This window comes from Pteropus alecto, unplaced genomic scaffold (genome assembly GCF_000325575.1).
Source record: "Pteropus alecto unplaced genomic scaffold, ASM32557v1 scaffold164, whole genome shotgun sequence".
NCBI lineage: Eukaryota > Metazoa > Chordata > Mammalia > Chiroptera > Pteropodidae > Pteropus > Pteropus alecto.
This window is the reverse complement of record NW_006439568.1, coordinates 4,840,995-4,860,598: the sequence shown is the minus strand read 5'-3', so window position 1 is coordinate 4,860,598 and position 19,604 is coordinate 4,840,995. Positions and strand designations below refer to the sequence as shown.

Here is a 19,604-nt window from a genome sequence, read left to right as displayed (position 1 = left end):
ATCGTCCAAGGATGAGCTTCATTGAATAAATCTAATATTACTTACGAGCCTCCGATGATATAGTTGAATCCAAGAATAACCCAAGGTAAATAACAGGCCTAAGAAAGAACAGACACAAACATGAGTAACCACACCTGAAAAGGATACACCTGCTGGGGGGCTGAGTGGGTAGGGATGAACTGACAAGTGCTTTATAGAAATCCTTTGGAAAGTCACTGCAAAAATTTCTCAGATCCACCCAGCATCATTCCTATTGCACTTAAAACTTCCTATCTAAAATCATACGTATTCCTGTATTTAGTAACGGGAAAGACAGAGTGCTTGGCCCATAGTCTTCGGATATACGCATGCCCTGTGGAGTTAATATTAAAAAATAGTTTCAGAAAGTAGATGACTGTCCTACAGACACTGATGAAAACACGGTGCATAAGAGAATCACATTAAGGCTCCAGCCAGCAAACTGTTACCCGTAAACTAAAAACACCTCATCTTTTCATGTTCTCTTTTTATGTATTTCACAAAATTACCTGAATTTTTATCTCTTTACACATTGATATCTTGAGCTAATACACTCCCAAGTAAGCAGCTCTCCAGATGAAGTCAACATCTGAGCCCCTTACCAAATTCAAAACATCATACCAAGAGCTAAGGGAGCTGCAAAGAACTTGACAAACTAGTAAAGAAAGGGTTATACATAAATAACTTGAAGGCAGAATGCGGTAAGTACTATAGGAGAAACACAAGATATATGGCGGAAGCCCAATGACAAGACTAAGTCCAGGCGAGTGACAGGAAACACGTTCAGTCCTGACTCAAACTAAGAATGGGTGGGATTTATATGAGGAAGAAAATACAAAAGACGTTACAGGTGGAAAATGGGGAGGAGAAGGCACAAAAGGGAAGAGTTTGGGGGCAAAAAATAATGTTTTATCTAAAATGTAAAATACGTAACAGAGAGTGGTAAGAACAGATTTTAAAAGGGACAGTTCCACATCTTTCCTTCCCTCTCCTACCACACACACACACACACGCACGCGCACACACACACGCACGCACGCACACGCGCAATCACTCAGGGACACATGCCTGACGGGCCTGAGGTATGGAGGGAGGGAGAAGTGAGGACGCTGAGCTGGCTGAAGAAATGCAGGGGGCCTGGGGGAGGGAGCGGGGCTTGCCTAAGGTATACTGCTTTGCAGTGACCTCTTCTGGACGAGTCAGAAAGTACACCTCTGGGCTGGAGAGGAATTTCTGCAAAGACAAATGAAAAGGAAATTTTCCCAACTAGGTTAAAGTACCTTAAATCGTGTTCCAAACCAAAATGATACAATCATGTCTCTGTTCAGCTGGGCCCAGACATAAAGCACCGACATGATCAGGGGGATCATCAGCAACTGCAGGAGAAGGTGACAGGTGAAGACAAGGCTCCGGAGGCCTGAAGTCAGAGGCAGTGTGAATCTATCTTTTCTTTTTTTACCTCTCCCCACCAAACGAATTCTCACATGACTATTCGAAAAGCAAAAAGAAATTCAGCTCATCAGAATTATAAGTTGATCCTTTTAATTAATCATATAATGTATGTTATGATATCCCAGGCTAAAATACAACAAAATTTTTAGATGGATTCAGAAATATCAGGGTTACTTGAAAAAAGTAGTCATAAAGCTTTATTTCCTGTACCGTCTCAATTTTTTAAAAATGTAAATATAAATCCACATACATGCATGTGGGATTACCATCGCTCACAATGTTCAAACATGATAAAGACGCAAGAAACGAGTATGAAAAATAATGGCTTAGCTAACTCGTATCAGATCTTCAAAATAAAACAGCTATAATTCTATAATTTCAACATACTACATAATTAACTGCAGTTAATGCCATTTAAACTGTCAAAGGCCATTAGAAGTAAATTTAAAACATATAAAAGAGCAAATGGAGAGTTTCAACTTACCTGCATGTCCATTGCTAAACCAGTAATCTTGGTTTGTAAAGTTAAAGATCAGATAGAAACAAAGCATCCTGCATCCAGTAAAAGTTCATTTCCTTCCAATGTTCTGAGGGAACACACCTTTCTATAGTTCAGGCTGCTTAAAACATCCTAGAACACAAAGGTATCTAATAATCTTCATTATAAATAGCCTATTAGACTGTACAATGACAAGGAAATGGAAGAAATTAACTGCTTTGGCATATTAACAGTATCGTCACCTTGCGCCCTCTCTGCCTTGCTCTGTCACTGCATTTTAGTGCCTCTCCTTCCATTAGAAAACGGAGATGCCTGTGCCCTCTGAAACGAATCGTGATTATACTGATATTCAGGGCTCCGTGGCATGGCTGAAGCCCAAAACAGTTTTTCTTCCCTTAAAGGAGGATAAAGGGCATCCCAAGTGCCTCATGTTCTGGCTCTTGGCCAAGTGTCGATGGAAGTTAAGTCCCAAAGAGAGCTCGAGCTCACCCACTCAGCACTGAACTTGAGCCATCGGATCCCTTCAGCCGCTCTCACCATCTGTAAAGGTCCACAGCTGGAAGGCTGCTGACAACTGGGTTGACACACAGCAGACACATGCTGTGTCCTTTCCCAGAGCCAGGTACCTAAAGAGGGACTGAATTCCTACTTAGGACCCCAAGGCAAGAACAGCGAGGACGCCAGAAAAGGATGCTGGTTGTAAATTAATTTTCTAATCAGGACCACAGATTTCGAAAGCTGTCTTATGTCCCAAAACCTCTTTGTGCTTCAGTCAACGAGCTGTCACACATGAGAACACAGAGAACTGGGAACGAGAAGAGGGATCAGTAATAAAGCTCAGCCAAATGTGGGAAAATCTCCCAGAGGCGATGGCAGAAGAATGCATCACTCATGGGCTATACGATTTACTACAGCTTTTAAAAAGAACTTTAATTATTCTTACTAACTGTAGTAAACAAAGATGCAAATACTGTGATTTAAAGTATTATACAGAATACTGTCTGTTTTCCCAAACTTGGAAAAAAAAAACTGGTTTATTTCTGGCCCAAAATAACAGACTGAAGGATACCACGATGCAAATCCAGTTAAAGAGGAGCATGAATAAATAGTCTGCTGGCCTCCCATCAAAAGCTCCTAGAAACAAAAATAAGCCAAATGTCATGGTTCAGAACTTCAGAACAAAATAAATCACTTCTTCGTAGAGAAATACTTCAAAAATTATAAGGGAAGCCAAAATGAGAATATTTTTAAAGCACTTCTCTCAAATAAGAGTACATTTTTTAAAAATATCCAAAACCATGTCTCAATAAAGCCCCAAACTAAAGTCACCTAGTAAGTCCAACCTGCGTTCTCCCAACTGAATTCCAATAGGTAACCTGCTCTGATGACCACGGGCTAAAAGACACTCGAAGAGAGGACAAGCAACTACGCAGCTACTGAGACGCCACCCCCTGACGTCCCTCCAGCCCGCCGGCCTTGCCTTCACTGCTCTCATCGTAACCTGATGACACATTTGTGATTACTTGGTTAATCCCTTCTCCCTCCACTAGACCATAAGCTCTGATTGTGGGGGGAGGGGGGCGGCGTACAGGGGAATAGAGGGACAGTCAAAGTCTTCCACAGCCTCTGACTCTAAATCCTCATACTACACCAGCCAGGTAGGATGGAAAGACCTATCCCCGCCCCCCACCTTTTACAGATGAGGAAACAGGTACGTGAGCACAGTCACATGGTTTGTTAGGAGCTTAGTGAAATCGAATTACTAATTTAGTGCTCTTGTCACTAAACCGTATCCAGGCTCTGTCTTATTACTGGGCAGAAAAATCAACACGGGCCCAGCTCTCCCTTCTAAGGGTGATTCCTCATGCCTTTGGTTGGTAGTCTAGAATCTAGATGCAGAGCAAAGACACAAATGACTGTAAGGTCACTTCTAGCTCAAGCGGTCACCTTCCCTCCCCTCCACACCCCATCACGCTTCTATGATATATAGTTACTCTTTAAAAATCCTAACAAGTGTCAGAAAGGCAGAAAAAAAACATCTAAAAGAAAATGGATTTCCAGCTAAAGTCTCTCCTTTTTTCTCTTTATTTCTCCCTTGGTACCTCAAAGGCACACTTTAGCCACAGTGCTAAGGATGCTTCATGGTAGAGGATTGCTGTGATGAATCAGAGCTGAAATTCTAACATGTTTCTGAATTTTAATAATACTGTTGTATCTTTTGATGTGGTTTTGGCTTTGTGATTTCTAAGCATTCTTTCAACTGAATATTTAAAATACTATAATCACATAAACTATAGTAGTTTATTATTTGGCAGGCTTCCAACTGAGAATTTACAAATTAACTGGTCTCAAATTGCAGGCATCCTGTTCAAATCAGAACCCTTACAAATAAGCCAAAGCTTCTTATATATACTTAATTGAGCCGGGCAGGAAAACATGCAGGTGGCAAATATTTTGTCAAAATGTTATCTTGAGGCTGTTTGGTGAAGAGCAGACCGAGAATCAGTAATCCCGAGTTCTGGTCCTAGCTGTGTTGCCTCACATGGCTTTGCGACCTTTGGGGCAGGTCATCACTTCTTGTCTGTGAAATCTTATTTAAATGGAAGGATCTCAAAAGTTCCTCTCTATGGGAATGTTCATAGCAGCAATATTTATAACAGCCAAAAAGTGAAAAGAAGTCAAATGTCCGTCAACTGATGAACAGAAAAAACAAAAGGTGGTAATTCCATACAACGGAATCTTATTTGGCAATAAAAAGGAATAAGTAATAATAATACATGCTACATGGAAGAACTTTTAAAACACTATGCTAAATGAGAGAAGCTGGTCATAAATGACCACATATTATATGATTCCATTTATAAGAAATGTCCAGAACAGGTCAATTAAAGAGGCAGAAAATGGTCGTCTGAGGCCTGGGAGGAAGGACGGGGGTGAACAGGAATGGGGAGGGTTTCTTTCTGCAGTGATGAAATATTCTAACAGTGATTGTAATGACTGCACAACTCTATGACTATCCACTGAATTGTATACTTAAAATGGGAGGAATTACACAGTATATGAATTATGCATCAAGAAAACTTTTAAAAAATGCCTCTCGGCTCTAGAATTTCAAAATGCTCTGTGATTGGACGGTGGGAGAGGGGGCAACTTCTAGGATTAAAGCAAATGAAAAAGAGCCATGCCTAATAATCCTACAGATTTATTGTGTTACTGTGGTATTACTAATTAGTTCTATTACCTGACTAGGTAGTAGGGATAGGTAGCTGGGTTCAAGGACCTTAAGTAACCAAGGGAAGACGATTTTCAGAAAAAAAGTGGTTATGGAATTATTGTAATTTAGGTTTTATAACAGTATTACGATCATTTTTAAGTCCTTGTATTTCAGAGGTAAATATTAAAATATTTATAGATGAAATGCTATCGTGTCTGGCATTTTGCTTCAAATCATCAGGGGTGGAGGGGCAGACATGGATATAGATAGAATAAGGCTGGCTATGAGATAACTGTTAAAGGTGAGTAATGGTTAAAAAGGGGGTTCATACTGGTACATGTTACGATGTGGAGGAACCTCGAAAACATGCTAAATGAAAGAAGCCAGTCACAGAGGACTGATAAAATGTCCCATATAGGCAAATCCGTACACCCAGAAAACAGAAAATTGGTTGCCAGGGCCTGGGAGAAGGGGAGAAGGGAGATAGAGAGTGACTGCTTTGGGCTTTTTGTGGGGTGATGAAAATGTCTGAAATTAGATAGTAGTGATGGCTGTACAACACTGCAAATATACTAAAGAGCCCTGAGTTGTACACTTTAAATAGTTAAAAGAGCAAGTTTTATGTTACGTGAATTTTATCTCAATAAAAAGAAAAAATGTCTACTTTTATCTTTGAAAATTTTCCGTAATAAAAACTTTGAAAACTGGTTATGGATCATCCACACTTAATCTAGAGTTTACCATTGACATATTTTTAAAAAGCATTATTCCAACAACTGAATCCTCAATCAAATTGTATCAGGGCAAGTCAGTAACATTCAGGTCCAACTGGGATGAGGGAGAATGCAAATCATATGCAAATCACACGTGCTGGTGGATTTAAGGCTCAAACCGCTGATGCAGTGGCGGTGAGAGTCCTGCATCTGTGTCTCCTCAGCCAAGTTCAGGGGTAATACAAGTCTAGGCCTGACGCTTTGTATTAATTTGATGATTTCTTTCTTTTTAAAAAGCTCTTATAGCAAATGCCAATTTAAGGAAAAATTATATTTGACACGTAAATGCCCATCTTTCTATTCCCCTGCAGTTATGAGATTAATTCACAATGCTCACACTGACAGATTTAAGGGTGGTTCCGAATTCTCTATCCTGAGCCATTGGCCAGCAGGTTTATAAAATCTCTGAAGTCAGCCAGCCTTTTCAAAATCACTATATTCACATTTTGACACAGCAGTTATCAATTTATGGCTTCTCGGTGTAAGCAACTCAGAAGAGCATGTAAGGTAGTATAGAAAATAAATAACAATCAGTAAGAAACCTTATAAGAAAAGATTTTTATTAAAAAGCTTATCCATAACATAATAGATGTAGTCATATCTGATAAACTGATATTCTAAACCACAGCTATATATTTTTAAATTGTTTCAATGACAGAGAATGAGCCTCGGCTTTTAATTGCATAATGCAGTGTTTTTCAACCCCAATCTAGGAGATACACATACTTTAACATGATCGTGCACTGAAAGACAAGGACTGCTGTGTGACAGAAATGAGAGAGATGTCAAATTAAATGACAAGCACACAGCTCAGCCACTAAGGACATGGGCAAAATGTGTAAACCTCAGTTTTATTTTTTTTCCACCCATTAAACAGAGACACTGCTACTTACACCTCATAATGACATTGTGAGGATTAAAAACTGAATATCCTAGGTGCCTAGTACGGTCCTGGCACAGCTACAACTTACTGAGCACTTCCTGTCATTATGTCATTTCTTTTATTTGCTAAATGCCCTTAAAATTCCTCCAACAAGTAAACATGGAAATTAAACAGAAACAATACTTAAAACTATGGATAACATACCTGTTTCAAGTCGTGTAGAATACTGATATAAGAAATATAAATTGACCAAATAAAGAAATCCAGTTCCTGGACCCACAGGGAAATAAAAGGTGGCAGTGATTGGCCTCCAAATCTGTCAGGATCAAAATAAACACAGCTGTTAGTTTCTCTAAGCCCGGGTAAATTTTTTTTCTTTTAACTAAACAAAATTAACTCTTGTAAAACGTTCTCTTCAATGAGGAGACCTACTAAAGGGACACCACCAATATCATTCTAGAAAACAAGTGAAGAAAAGCTCGTATCAGTTACAATCACATCAATTTACAAATCAGTTGAATAAAATAAGCAATAAATATAAATATTTCTAAACAAATTGAAAAAAATCAATACTATAGCAGAATATGGCTAGTCTTTTTGGGGATCAGGCATACAGTAAAGCCTGTCAAAAATGAGAGTCAATTTCTAACAATGCAGTAATATCTTTATTTAGGAAAATAATAATACTAGAATGACAAACCAAAAAATACTAGGATGTCAAAAAATGTCATATTCAAAAGGTAAAAGTAAAATAGGAATCTTTTATCCAAATCATTGCGTTATTTAGGCAACATGGACTACAATATTAACCCTCGCACCCCAAGAAAAAATTACAGAAAGTTCTACAGTTAAAAGTTAGCCTCTCTCCTGATCTTCCCTTTCTAGCAACATCAGATCCGTTTCTCATATTGCTTTCAGGAAATAATAGTATGTGTTATTATCATCCTTTTTCATCCTACCTTACAGTGAGTGCACTATTCTATACCTTGTTTCATTCCCTTGAAAAAATATTTTTATTGCCCTCATAGTACCCCTTTTACATGAATAGCTAAACTTCATTTAAACTGTTACAATGCCACGATGAATATTCTTGAATATCCTCATTAAACCTGTACATATAATATAAATTCCTGTGAATCAATCTGCTAGATCAGACACTTGCATTGAATTCTGGTAAATTTTGCCAAATGCCTACAAAAACGTTTAACCATTATACTTCCTCCAAAAATGTAGATTAATGTGTCTTCTCTCTACGCTCCCATTTGATGTATTTTATATTCATCAATCATGTTTTTAAAACTTTAGCATTTCCTTTATTTTTTCTGCTAGATTTGCATTTCTTTATATATTGTGAAAATTTCCCTTTCTCACTGTTGCAAATATCTTCTGGTCTGTCATTAGACGGATGTTTTTATGGTATTTTTGCCATAGTTTGACATGTAAAAGTTTAATCTAATGTAGGCAAATGTAGCCCTCATGTACCATGCTTACAGGATACTTCTCCACTAAAAAGTACTCTCGGTTTTACTGCAGCACATTCATGGGTCACCTAAAGAGTGAGGAAGAAATCCAACTTATTTTTCTAGATGGTCATTCAGTTTTCCCAACCCTATTTACAAAGTAACCCATCTTTTCTTCATTGACTTTATCACATACTTATTCTCTTTTCTATTAAGGTCTACTTTTAGACTATGCTGTTTGGAATTAAACTCCTATACCCATACCAAGCTATTTTAATTTCTAGTTTTATAATATGTTTGCGTATCTGGTAAAGTTATAGAATTAAATAATCCTCCTACCATTTTTCTTTCACATTTGTCACAATTTCCTTGGCTAGTCTCGATATTTCATTTTTCTAAATGAACTAGAACCAGCACCTTGGTATCAATGTGATACTGATACAATTCTCAGCCAGGAAGAAGTATTTCATAGCATTTAGTTTTTCATAGAGCTATTGCTTTCTATCTCTTCATATACACCAACCAAAACTGAATTATCTTATTGTTTCTAACATTTGAAAACTGAGCTGCTCGGGCTTTCCAAGTATAGAACTCTATCTGTAAAAAAATGTCATATCCTATTCTATTCTCATCTAATTCACTGGAAAACCCCTCCAGAACAATGTTAAATCATAGTGGTCGAAGTAGATGGTCTTCTCAGACTTTCCGAAGTGCTGGCATAATGCTGGCTTTTGGCTTGAGAGTTATGTGCCTTATTGTACGAGCACAAAAGACATGGTCAGTGCGCCGAGTCCTCAGTAGTCGGGAGGCTGTCCAAAGAAGCAAGAGGGGACCCAACGGAGTGGAAGTTTGGGCTTGGAAAATGAGTACAAAGTCCCAAAGGATTCTGAGAGTGCAATAAATGAACAGTGCAGCTAACACCTGGGTGTGGCTGGAATGGAAGACATGAGCTGTGGGGCCTGGCCGGACACAGAGCTGGCCAGTTACATTCTCCAAGTAGCACAGGTATGTGACCCTCGGAGCACTTTACGTACTAAAATGTGACCTGCCAAGAACTGTGTATTAAACCAGTAAAACAAAACTGATTAAAATTCATTTTGGTTTACTCGCAATTTCATCACAGAAATTGCGAGTAAAAGAGCACTGGCAATAATTTGAGACCCAGACTGAAGTCTCGGCTTACAAATGCTCACTTCTGTGCCTCAACTGCTGTCTATAAAAGGGGAATGATACGCTAAAACTTGTCCTACTTCGGATAATGGTTTTAAAACAATAGTGTGCTATTCTGTTCATTTACATACACTGACTCAGGAGGTCGATTTCAAAGATGAGGAAATTGGATGAGAAAAGGTTAAGTAATAGCTAGTAAGTGGCAGACCTAGAAATTTGTCTCAGACGGCCTGACTCCAGAGTTGATGATACTGAACCCCTATTTTCACAGTGACTCTTACAAGTGACATCATTATTATGAGGTATAATTACAATTAGTAAAAATTTTCAGTACTACTTATACTTGTCATGCTTATACAATCCTGATTCTTCCTGCTTATGAAAAGCACTGGGATAAAGACCAGAAGCAAGCAAGCCTGGCCTTAAGTAGCCAGGGGGCCTGGGAAAATCAGGCCTTTGAGTTTGTGTCTTCATCTACTCAATGCCATTTGTCTGATGACTCCTGCCTTCCTTGTCTCACGGATTTTATAAAAGGCTGGAATTAAGAAAGTGGATTAAAAAGGTGCTTTCTAAAAAAAAATGTTTATGTGTGGGTGTATGACTATTAATATAATCTTTTAGGAGAGGCACACTGGCCCGAGTTTTACAAATGCACACTTTAAACGACCCCCATGTTCCTGTAAGTTACTCAAGGCCTGATTTTAGAAAAGAAACCTTGGGTTTCTTCTGATTACATTTTTCACTAACACTGACAACATGACACTATTTTTAGCCACTGTGTGCACCTGTTCTTTGGAAATCGGTGTCTGTCAAAATACCTCTCTTCTCTTCCTCATTCATTAAGCCTACCCTTGAGTTATACTTGCTTTCATTGATCTAAGAGTCTTATGATTTTTGTATTATTTTAAAAATATAATTTGAAAACACCAGGAGAAAGTTGTCTCTTCGGAAGGACCTAATGTTATATATTATTTCTGAAATCCCCATGGAAGACACCCAACTAAATCCCCCTTTTTCTAACCAATATGTAAATACGATAAGGAAAAGGCTTTATTTTCAGGTCTAGGAGTGGTGGACGCATGTTTTCAACCCTGGAAAGCCTTTGTGGATCCCCTAAGAGTCAGCCAAGTGTAGCACCCAGAGCCCAGAACCTGCAGACAGGACTGCACGGCTCACATGCCAGAAGATTCAAAGGGGAGCATCTCATTTCAACCCAACGGCAATCCCAAAGCCAGAACCATAGCCGCCCCAGCTTTTTCAGGAGGAAAGCTGGTTCCTCATTAGAGTTTAGGCACCCCGCCCCCCAGAGTTCTTCACTTAACAAGGGCAAGAAGCCCACATGTTCACTGGCATACAATACCTTCAAAAAAAAATGAGACATTGGTCTTTACTTATTAGTCCAACAACTTCTAGAGATGTTTTAGTTCAGCCATCCTTGAACTAAAATCTCCCAAAAATCTGCTACTAAAATCATCACAAATGCCATCCAGAGTCTACAATGGTTTTTGTTTTTGTTTTTTTTAACTATCAAAAACAATAAGGGTTGGTTGATTTGGAGTTAAAGTCTACACGGATCACCAAGCAACTAAGAAAGAAGCGCAACCATGTGCCAGATGCTGATGTTAGCAAACTGTGGCTTTTTTATTGGGGGGGGAGGGGAGGGGAGGGGGAAGAGGATGGGAGCACTCTTCAGAAGTAGGCAAGAAAAACTAATAAAAGGCACTCAGTCTCAACTGAGGACTTTTAAAGAGCTATTAGAAGCCATTAATTCTACTCCTAGGTATATACTCAACAGAAATGCACACCTATGTTCACCAAGACGTGTACCAGAATGTTCTCAGCATCATTGTTCATTCTAGCCAAAGGTAGAAACTACCCAAAAGGCCTATTACCAGTAGAATGGGTAAATAAACAGCAGTCTATTCACACAACGGAACAATATGAGGATGAGCGACCCACAACCCCGCACAACAATATGGGTGACTCTCACACGTACTGTTAGAGAGGCTAGATACTGCAGCACACACAGATGTCAAATTATAATGTTACATGCCTGAAACTTCTATGTCATAAACCAATGTTACCTCAATAAAATAAACAAGCAAATAAATTTTAAAAATGACGGGGGGAAAAAGGAAGTAGGGATAGATTTCAAATCCCGAGGTGGGAAACAGAACAAGGGAGTTTGCTACCATTCCTTCTGCCGAACTCTGTGCTGGCATCATAGCCTACATACTGCAAGAAAATAAATAAGAGGTTCAAATCTTTGTGTTCACTTTAAGAACACGCGTGAAACTGCCCAGGCAATCAAGGGTATGCATATCTGAAAAGCCACCAAGTAGCTGAAGGATGTCACTTTACAGAAGCGATGTGTGCCATTCTGTCGTTACAATGGTGAGGTGGTAGGTGTGCCCAGGCCAAACAATGGAGCCAGTCACAGGGTCGGTAGCCTAAAAAGAGTGCTGAATTCTTTCTACACGTGCTTAAACATGCAGAGTAATGTGAACTGAAGGGTTTAGGTGCAGATTCTCTGGTCACTGAGCACATCCTGGTGCACAAGGATCCCAAGATGCAGCGCAGAACACACAGAGCTTATGGGCAGGTGACCCCTACCTGAGCTGCCCCTGCCACGCTGAGATGATCCTCACTGAAAAAGAGCAGATTGTTCCTAAGCCAGAAGAGGAGGTTGCAGAGAAGAAAAAGATATCTCAGAGGAAACTGAAGAAACAAAAACTTACAGCCCAGGAGTAAATTCAGCATCAAAGAAACACTAATAAAAGTTAAAAAAAAAAAAAAAAAAAAAAAAAAAGATAGTAGTTACCATTGGTGGGGGAGTGATAAGAAGTAGTAGGAACATTCTGGAGTGCTGGTAATGTTCTATTTCTTGATCTAGGTGTTAGTTATATACATTTATTTGGTTTTTGAAAATTAAAAAAAAGAAAATTCAACAAGCTATAAAAATGTAACACATACACTTTCCTGCTTGTATACTGTAACTCAATAAAAAGTTAGAAAATAAACTTGGTTTATGGTCCAATGGGCAACCTTATCTACAGACCACAGCAGAGCTATCTAATGTAGACAGGACTGCTAAGGACAAATTTTAAGCGTACTACTTAACCAAACACTTGCCACTAAAGTTCTAAGCCAAACTTTGAGGCTACTTCTCTGCTCAGCTTGCAGACTCCATCCATCCCACCCTGGTTATGTGTGTACATGTCTCTCTTCCCCAGTACACTTAAATCGATCTGCTGGGGTTGCTCTCACGGGTTAAACGTGGTAACACAAGCAAAAGCTCGGCAAATATAAGCACCAGGCCCAATCCCAGGTTTGGTTGGTGACATTTCTTATTATTCTTGAAACAAATTAGAGAAATTGAGAGTTCTTATCTTCCCATCTCAAGTCAGGATGCTTTTAAAGGGACAAAAAAAAAAAAATAGGATAATAATCCAGCAGTTATATTTCAATTTCAATTACAAATTAAAATTGGAATCTTCCTCACCACAGAAAGAAGACAGTAATGACAGAAATTATTATTAGCTAATAAATAAATGGTAATATTTTTCATAGGTTATTTACCAAACTATATCCTGGGCACTTTACATTTTTCTATGTATTTTATATAATAGAGGCATGAAGCAGATAACATATTTCCTCAATCTGAAGATACTCATTTTTGTGTTTCTGAAATTAGGGTGTGTCTTACTATCGATATATTCATTTTATAATTCACATGTGCTTTCTACTTCCTCCCCCTCCAAAAAGTTGTATTAAATCAATGGAGCATCTTATACTCAATGGACTTAGAACAGAGTGAACTCTTAGAACAAAATCTATACAGTATTAAATTATCCTCATTTTTAGGGACTGTTTTAGGTAATGTTCTGTTTCTTGATGTGCTGGTTATATACACGTATTCAGTAATTAAGAAATTGAGGCTCAGAGAGGATAAGTAACTTATCTAAGAGCATACAACTAGTAAGAGGCTGAGCTAGGCCTGCAGACCACAACTCCCCTTGAAATCCCATGGTCTTCCTGCTCTGACAGAAAAAGAAAAAAAAATTTGCTATGACTAACAGGGAAGAAGTCACCCTCAAAAATGTGTTGTTAGACACTTAAGTATTGTGTTTTAGTAGATATTATGCAAAGAGTTAAACGAGAGCTCAGAAATGCAACTCACCGAAATAGAAACTGAAACAGCGGTCGTCTATAAACTGGGGTAACATTTATCTCGGGGTGACTGTGGGAGCTGAATGAGATAACATATGGAGAGGCACAATCCAGATGTAAGGAGATGGTGTTATTTTGTCCAAAGAAATTAAGTACTGCTGTGGAGGAAGGCCTGGGACACATAATCTCAGAAACCACTAGAGCAGCAGCAGATTGTCACCTGTCTTCTAGTTAATCAGGAACCAGTATGAAGACGTTTCATCATGGTGCACTATTGACTGATGAGTGGTAAGTGCGAGGGACCAAAAACTGTGGCTAACAGTCGTGTGAGTCTTAACACACACCTATGCGGTTCCACCCATCCAAACTAAGGAAATGATATTTTAAACTTGGGAGTTCGAAACCAATAAACTACTCAGAGAAAACTTATAGATAAAGAGGAAAAGTAATGTTTTAGAATCCACAATTCTAAATTAATCATCTCCACTTTTTTTTTTTTTCAAGCTGTTAAAGATCCAGCTTCTAAGGAAAAGATGAGCCTTTAGCAGAAAGCGCACCACACAGGCTGTTTGTCCTCACACATCAGCTTCTCAGATCAAGTTTTTCCTTCAACTGCTTCGTTTGCAAATAAGTTCCTCTAGGTGGATCTGAAAGCTAAATTTGTCCAGAATGAGTAGGAGTCACAGTGGCAGAAAGAAGGTATAAATATTGGTCCTTTCGCACCTGGGCAGTGCACCCTCCTGCCTCCTGCCAGCAGCTTCTCCCAGTTTCAGGATAACAAGCCCCCAAGAAGCAATGCAAGGAAGATGGGAAAATCATGGAAGAAGTTGTGACATGAATGATGACTCTTTCTAATCAGTTCACCTCTTTTAACAGTATACATCTCTGGTCTATTAGAAAGGCTTTCTTATTTTACTAATCTGACTAGACAAGTGAACATAATATTGCCAAGATGATCAAAGAGTCAGTTTTGACCAGCTTTCTCACAAATCAATTTATAACCACAGCACCTTACGCATGCACATCACCCAACATGCCGCCAGGCACAAAGTGCAGACATTTACTCAGTCAATAAATATTAACCAAAGCAAATAAGTAGAAAACAGTATGCAATTCTGGCAACAGGCCCAAATCATATTCTAATATCCACCTACCTAACTTCTCCACTTGGATGCCTAAAAAGCATCTCTGGACTTAACATGGCCAAAACATAATTCTTTACCCATATTCTCCCCAGCCCCCAAACCTCACCTCCCTAAATATTTCCAATGTCAGTACAGGGCTCCACCACCTACTGTGAAAACCGTGACATCTTTAAGTGCTGCCTCCTTCACCCATTCACCCTTCATAGCCATTCAGCCGCAATCTTGCCCACTCCAGCTCTCAAACCTACCCACTTCTATTTTCACAGCCATCCGTGTCCAAAACACCATCTCTCACTGCTTAACTTCGTTCCTCATACCCAAACTCACATACCAAGTCCATCGCACAGAGCAGTCAAGGCAATCTTGTCTTTCATTCAAAGGCTCCAAAGCCTTCCCAGTGTCTTAAAAATAAAGCTCAAACCACGAAGCCCTATCCGATCTAGTCCCAGTCTACCTTTCCGTCCTTGCTTTATTGCACTCACTCCTGGCTATCTCTCTGTCTTCATCTCCAACCCTCATCCCTACAGCTGGCTCTGTCCTGGCTTCTTCCTTGTCTTTCAAGTGCCTGCCTCTAAACTTACTATTCCTTCTTCCTGGAAGATTGTGCCCAGAGCCAGATCTACCCAAAGATGGCTCTTCATCATTCAGATTTCAGTTCAGGAGATCTTCTTTGAGGCTTTTCTGGAGCACTCTACCGAATGACACCCCCTTAAGTCACTTTCTATCACATGCCTCTCTCTCATTTTCTTCACAGAAATTGGGACTTTTTCCATCTTATGCACTGTTGTACCTCCAGTGCCCAGCATTAGCAAGTCCCATGCACTCACCTGCTATGTGCCAGGCACTATTCTAGGTAACAAAGACAGTGGTAAATAAGAAAAGATTTGGCTGTCATGGAGCTTTATTTTCTGAAGGGAAGTGGACTAACAAATATCAAGGAGTGATGTATAACAAAAAATATTAAGGGTAAGGGAGACAGAGTAAAGGAGTGGTACTATCTTATGCAGGGCAATCAGATAAGACCTTGCCAATAAGATGGTATTTAGGCAGACTTGAGGGAGGTAATAAGCCACGGTTATCTCCCTCAAGCAGAGAAACAGGTGCAAACAGCCCCGAGGAGAGATGGAGTTAGCTGAAGGGACAGCAAGCATTCCATTGTGGAGCCTAACGTGCAAGACAGAGAGAAGCAGGAGATGAGGTCAGAGATGAAGCAGGGGGCCTTGTAAGCCACTGAGAGGACTTGAATTTTACTCATCGAGTTGAGAAGGCATTGGAAGGTTCTGGGCAGAGGACTGACAGAACTTGATTTATGTTTTTAAAGGATCACTCCAGCTGTCTAGAGAAAAGATTGAAAGGAACAGGCTGGAATGATAATTGCTTGCAATGGAGAATGAAAAGGGACTATATTCTGGATATGTGTCTAAAGTTAATAGAATCTGCTGACAGATTATGGGATATTAGAGAAAGAGAAGGATGACTCCATGACTGTTACCTTGAGCTCCTATTATAACAGAGTTTCTATTTACTTCTAGGGCAAAGGGGAAAAGCATATTTAGTTAGGGACATGTTAAGTTTCAGGTGCCTATGAGTCTCCCAAGTGGTAATTTCAAATAGATGGCTAAACGTAGAAGTCTGGAAATAAAGAGATATGTCTGGACTAAACATGCATATATTTGCACTTGAGCATCTTCAGTTTATAGAAAGTATTTAAAGCCATGAAGCTAGATGAGATCGCCTACATCTAAGGAGAGTGAAGAGGTCCTACAACTGACCCCTGGGGCACGCTGCAACATCTAAAGGTCAGGAAGATGAGGAACCAGCAAAGGACACTAAGAAATAGCCAGTGAAGAGGGCGCAGCGAGAGTATTATCCACAGGCCAAGTAATGTGTTGACGTAATGTCAGTTCTTAATGTCTGCCCTGCCACTGATTAAAGACAAATCACAGAATCCAGTGACTAAACACAACCTCCAGGAAACTAATATTCTCTTGCCAGAAATGTTACTCTGGTCTGTTTCCTTTGTGCTTCAAAAAATAACAAGGCTTTCCATTTCTGGAGCAATTAACTCTTTACACATTGCTTCTTGCATTCAGCCACTATATGCCACATAATAAGTCAGGGCCTGGGTAAGTGCAGATAAATAAACTGACTCTTTGCTCTCTGACCTCAAATCACTCCTATGGGGGTGCTGCGGAGGGCGGGGGGGACTCCATTAATGTAAAAGGAACTCAGCTGGCTGTTGAGTAAGTTGACAGCCACACGTCACCCACGTGGCACAGAAAAGTCGGAGGACAGCTAGCTGCTCCAAGTAAAGCCAGGCTGTTGGTCACCGCTGTCGACTATCACCGACTTCCCTCCCCACTGCCTCCTTCTCTGAGTACAGAGGACGGGAGCATAATCTTAGCAAAGGGACGAAATCAGTCCCTTCCCAGCGGGTCGAACCCACGTCTCCATGCCTCCAGCTCTCCAGACCCTAGCTCCAGATCCCTTTGCCGCCACCCCGCCCCTCGAGCACAGGATCCGGCCCTAAATCGCTGGAGCCCTCGCACTACAAATCCCACGAGGCACCGCGCATCGGCAACCCGCGGGTCTTCGCTCCGCCGCCGGGGACCAGCCTGGGACCTGTAGTCTCCACTCCCCCAGTCGCCGGTCAGTACCTGGAAGCGATAGAGGAAGGCTTCGGGCCAGAGGAAGAAGTAGGCCGGGCTGATAAGACCGAGTTTGCCGACCAAGGGCACCGCGACGGTGGCGGCGAACCAGTAGCGCGTGATGGCCGGGATGCTCCTGAACCAGTCCCCGATGTCCGACATCTTCGCCTCTTAGGTGCCCAGGATGTGCGCCGCCGCCCGACTCCCCGTCCCGGGCCCCTCACGACTCGGACGGCTCCGCGAGTGGAAGGTGTCGTCGAGGCGGAAGCCGCCCAAGTCGTGGTGCAGAAGGCGGAGATCGGCGGACGTGGCGCCACCGAATTCGGACCAGCGAGAGAGCGTTTCGAGTCGAAACTTCCCCTTCCGGCGGCCGCGAACGACGTTGACCAGAAGTCCCGCCGCTTAAAGGGCGAGTACCGTCTTTACCACTGGGCGGAAGCTCCGCGGCCCGGGGGCGGGGCGCTGAGGGGCGGGGCCAGGCGGGATGGCGACACGACTGGTGGAGAACAGTGGTTGCCAGGAGCAACGGCTAATAATCCAGCCAATGGCGAGACTGAACGCTCTCCACCTGTTTCACTCCGGAAAGATAATTTCGGTAGGTCCACTTGGAGGGTGTTTAAAGGGAAAGGAGGACAATAAAGCACTTATTTCGTTATTCGTTCATTCATTCGACAAATATTTATTGAGGGCTTACTAGATGCCAGGTAGGGTTCTAGACCTTGGCGGTGCTGCGGCTATCAGAGCTATGCTGGAGCTCACATTCTAATGGGGTTGACAGGTAGTAAACAACTAAATAAGATAACTTCAGAGTTATAAGAAAATTATGGAAAATAAGATGATGAGATAGAGTGACAGGGTGGAAGTGGGGGACTGTGCGGAGAAATGGCTCTTTTAGATGAGAATGGTCAGGGAGAACTCGGAGTTGTCAACGTTAGAGCTGGGCACCCCCAGGCAAAGATCTGGGGAGTTTTCCCATGCAGAGAAAACAGCCACTCCATCTAACTTGGAATGTTGAAGGAACTGAAAGCAGAAATGATCTTGACTATTAATCCAGTTCATCAGGTAGGACTTAAATTACAGGTAGATGAGAATCAATATTGTTTTTAAAAGAATCTGTAAAAAGACACGGAGTAGAACTTTTCCTGTTGTTTTCAAATGTAGGCCCTACAGTTTAAGGTTGATTAAGCCATCCAATAATGACCATTAAAACACACCTGTAATCCACAGATAGGCTATATTAACTTGCTGCAGAAAGGGAGACTGCACACCAGAGAAACCTGCACCATCTCACCAAAGAGAAAAGGGTCATTACTGGGTTATGAGGAACGATGGAGTTTGGTTAAAATTTAAATTTGCTATAACCGGCTCAAAGCAAAGCATGACTGTAAAAAGACTAACATCAAGCAAGGATACCAGGCTAAATTCTAGGGGAAAAATGAGGTGGGGGGGGCGAGGGGGAGAGATGCTCTCATTAATTATTGATGAGAATATACATTAGTACAGCCTTTTCAGTAAGCAACTTGGCAATATTTAAATGTATTTCTAGGAATTGAAACTTTAGATAGACTCCAACTTTTTAAAAAATGTGCAAAGATAGTCATTGCTGCATTTTTCGAAATAAAAGATTGGAAACAGCTGAATATCTATCAATAAGAAACTAGTTATAAGCTATGGTTTATCCATATAATTGAAGAAAAATAACTTTATGTACCCCAAAATGGAATGATCTCATAATATCGAGCATTAGGAGTAGAATAATTACTGATCTTGGAAGCTAAGCAGGGTCGGGCCTGGTTAGTACTTGGATGGGAGACCACCTAGGAAGACCAGGTGCTGTAGGCATAAAAAAAATTAAGAGTAGAATAGTTATAGTACACTGTGCATACTATGCTATTACACCATTGTATTGCACAGAAGGCACACACACAAATATACACACAGTATTTGCTTGAAGCAGTGGTTACTCTGGGAATGGAAACTCAGGCTGGGAGACAAGAGTGGGCTGGAGACATTTTATTGCATGTCTTTTTAAAGTTTGTCCCAACCATATGTACTATGAGTTTAAAAATTAATTTTAAATATATGTAGAAAGGAAATTTGTTCAGAAAGGAACAGGTTTAATGTCAAAAACTTTAGAAAGATTAAGTAGAAAAGATGACCTTAACTATGTCT

The 19,604-nt window shown here is 40.6% G+C and overlaps 1 protein-coding gene across 2 annotated transcripts in view; it reads right to left on the bottom strand.

Moving 5' to 3' along the window:
• Positions 1 to 17,833, bottom strand: part of DERL1 (derlin 1) — a 52,680-nt gene extending 34,847 nt beyond the window's left edge. Inside the window, exons 1-6 of one of the 2 annotated variants that reach the window (XM_015592995.2) lie at positions 17,442 to 17,833; positions 7,044 to 7,155; positions 3,039 to 3,103; positions 1,955 to 1,981; positions 1,299 to 1,394; positions 46 to 98 (exon numbers count right to left, since the gene is read on the bottom strand). In XM_015592995.2, the coding sequence (XP_015448481.1) occupies positions 46 to 98; positions 1,299 to 1,394; positions 1,955 to 1,981; positions 3,039 to 3,103; positions 7,044 to 7,155; positions 17,442 to 17,594 (506 nt within the window). In that variant the 5' untranslated portion in view covers positions 17,595 to 17,833. The remainder of the gene's footprint in view (positions 1 to 45; positions 99 to 1,298; positions 1,395 to 1,954; positions 1,982 to 3,038; positions 3,104 to 7,043; positions 7,156 to 17,441) is intronic. The other variant, XM_006916581.3, reaches the window with a different exon arrangement.
• Between the last annotated feature and the right edge of the window lie 1,771 nt (positions 17,834 to 19,604).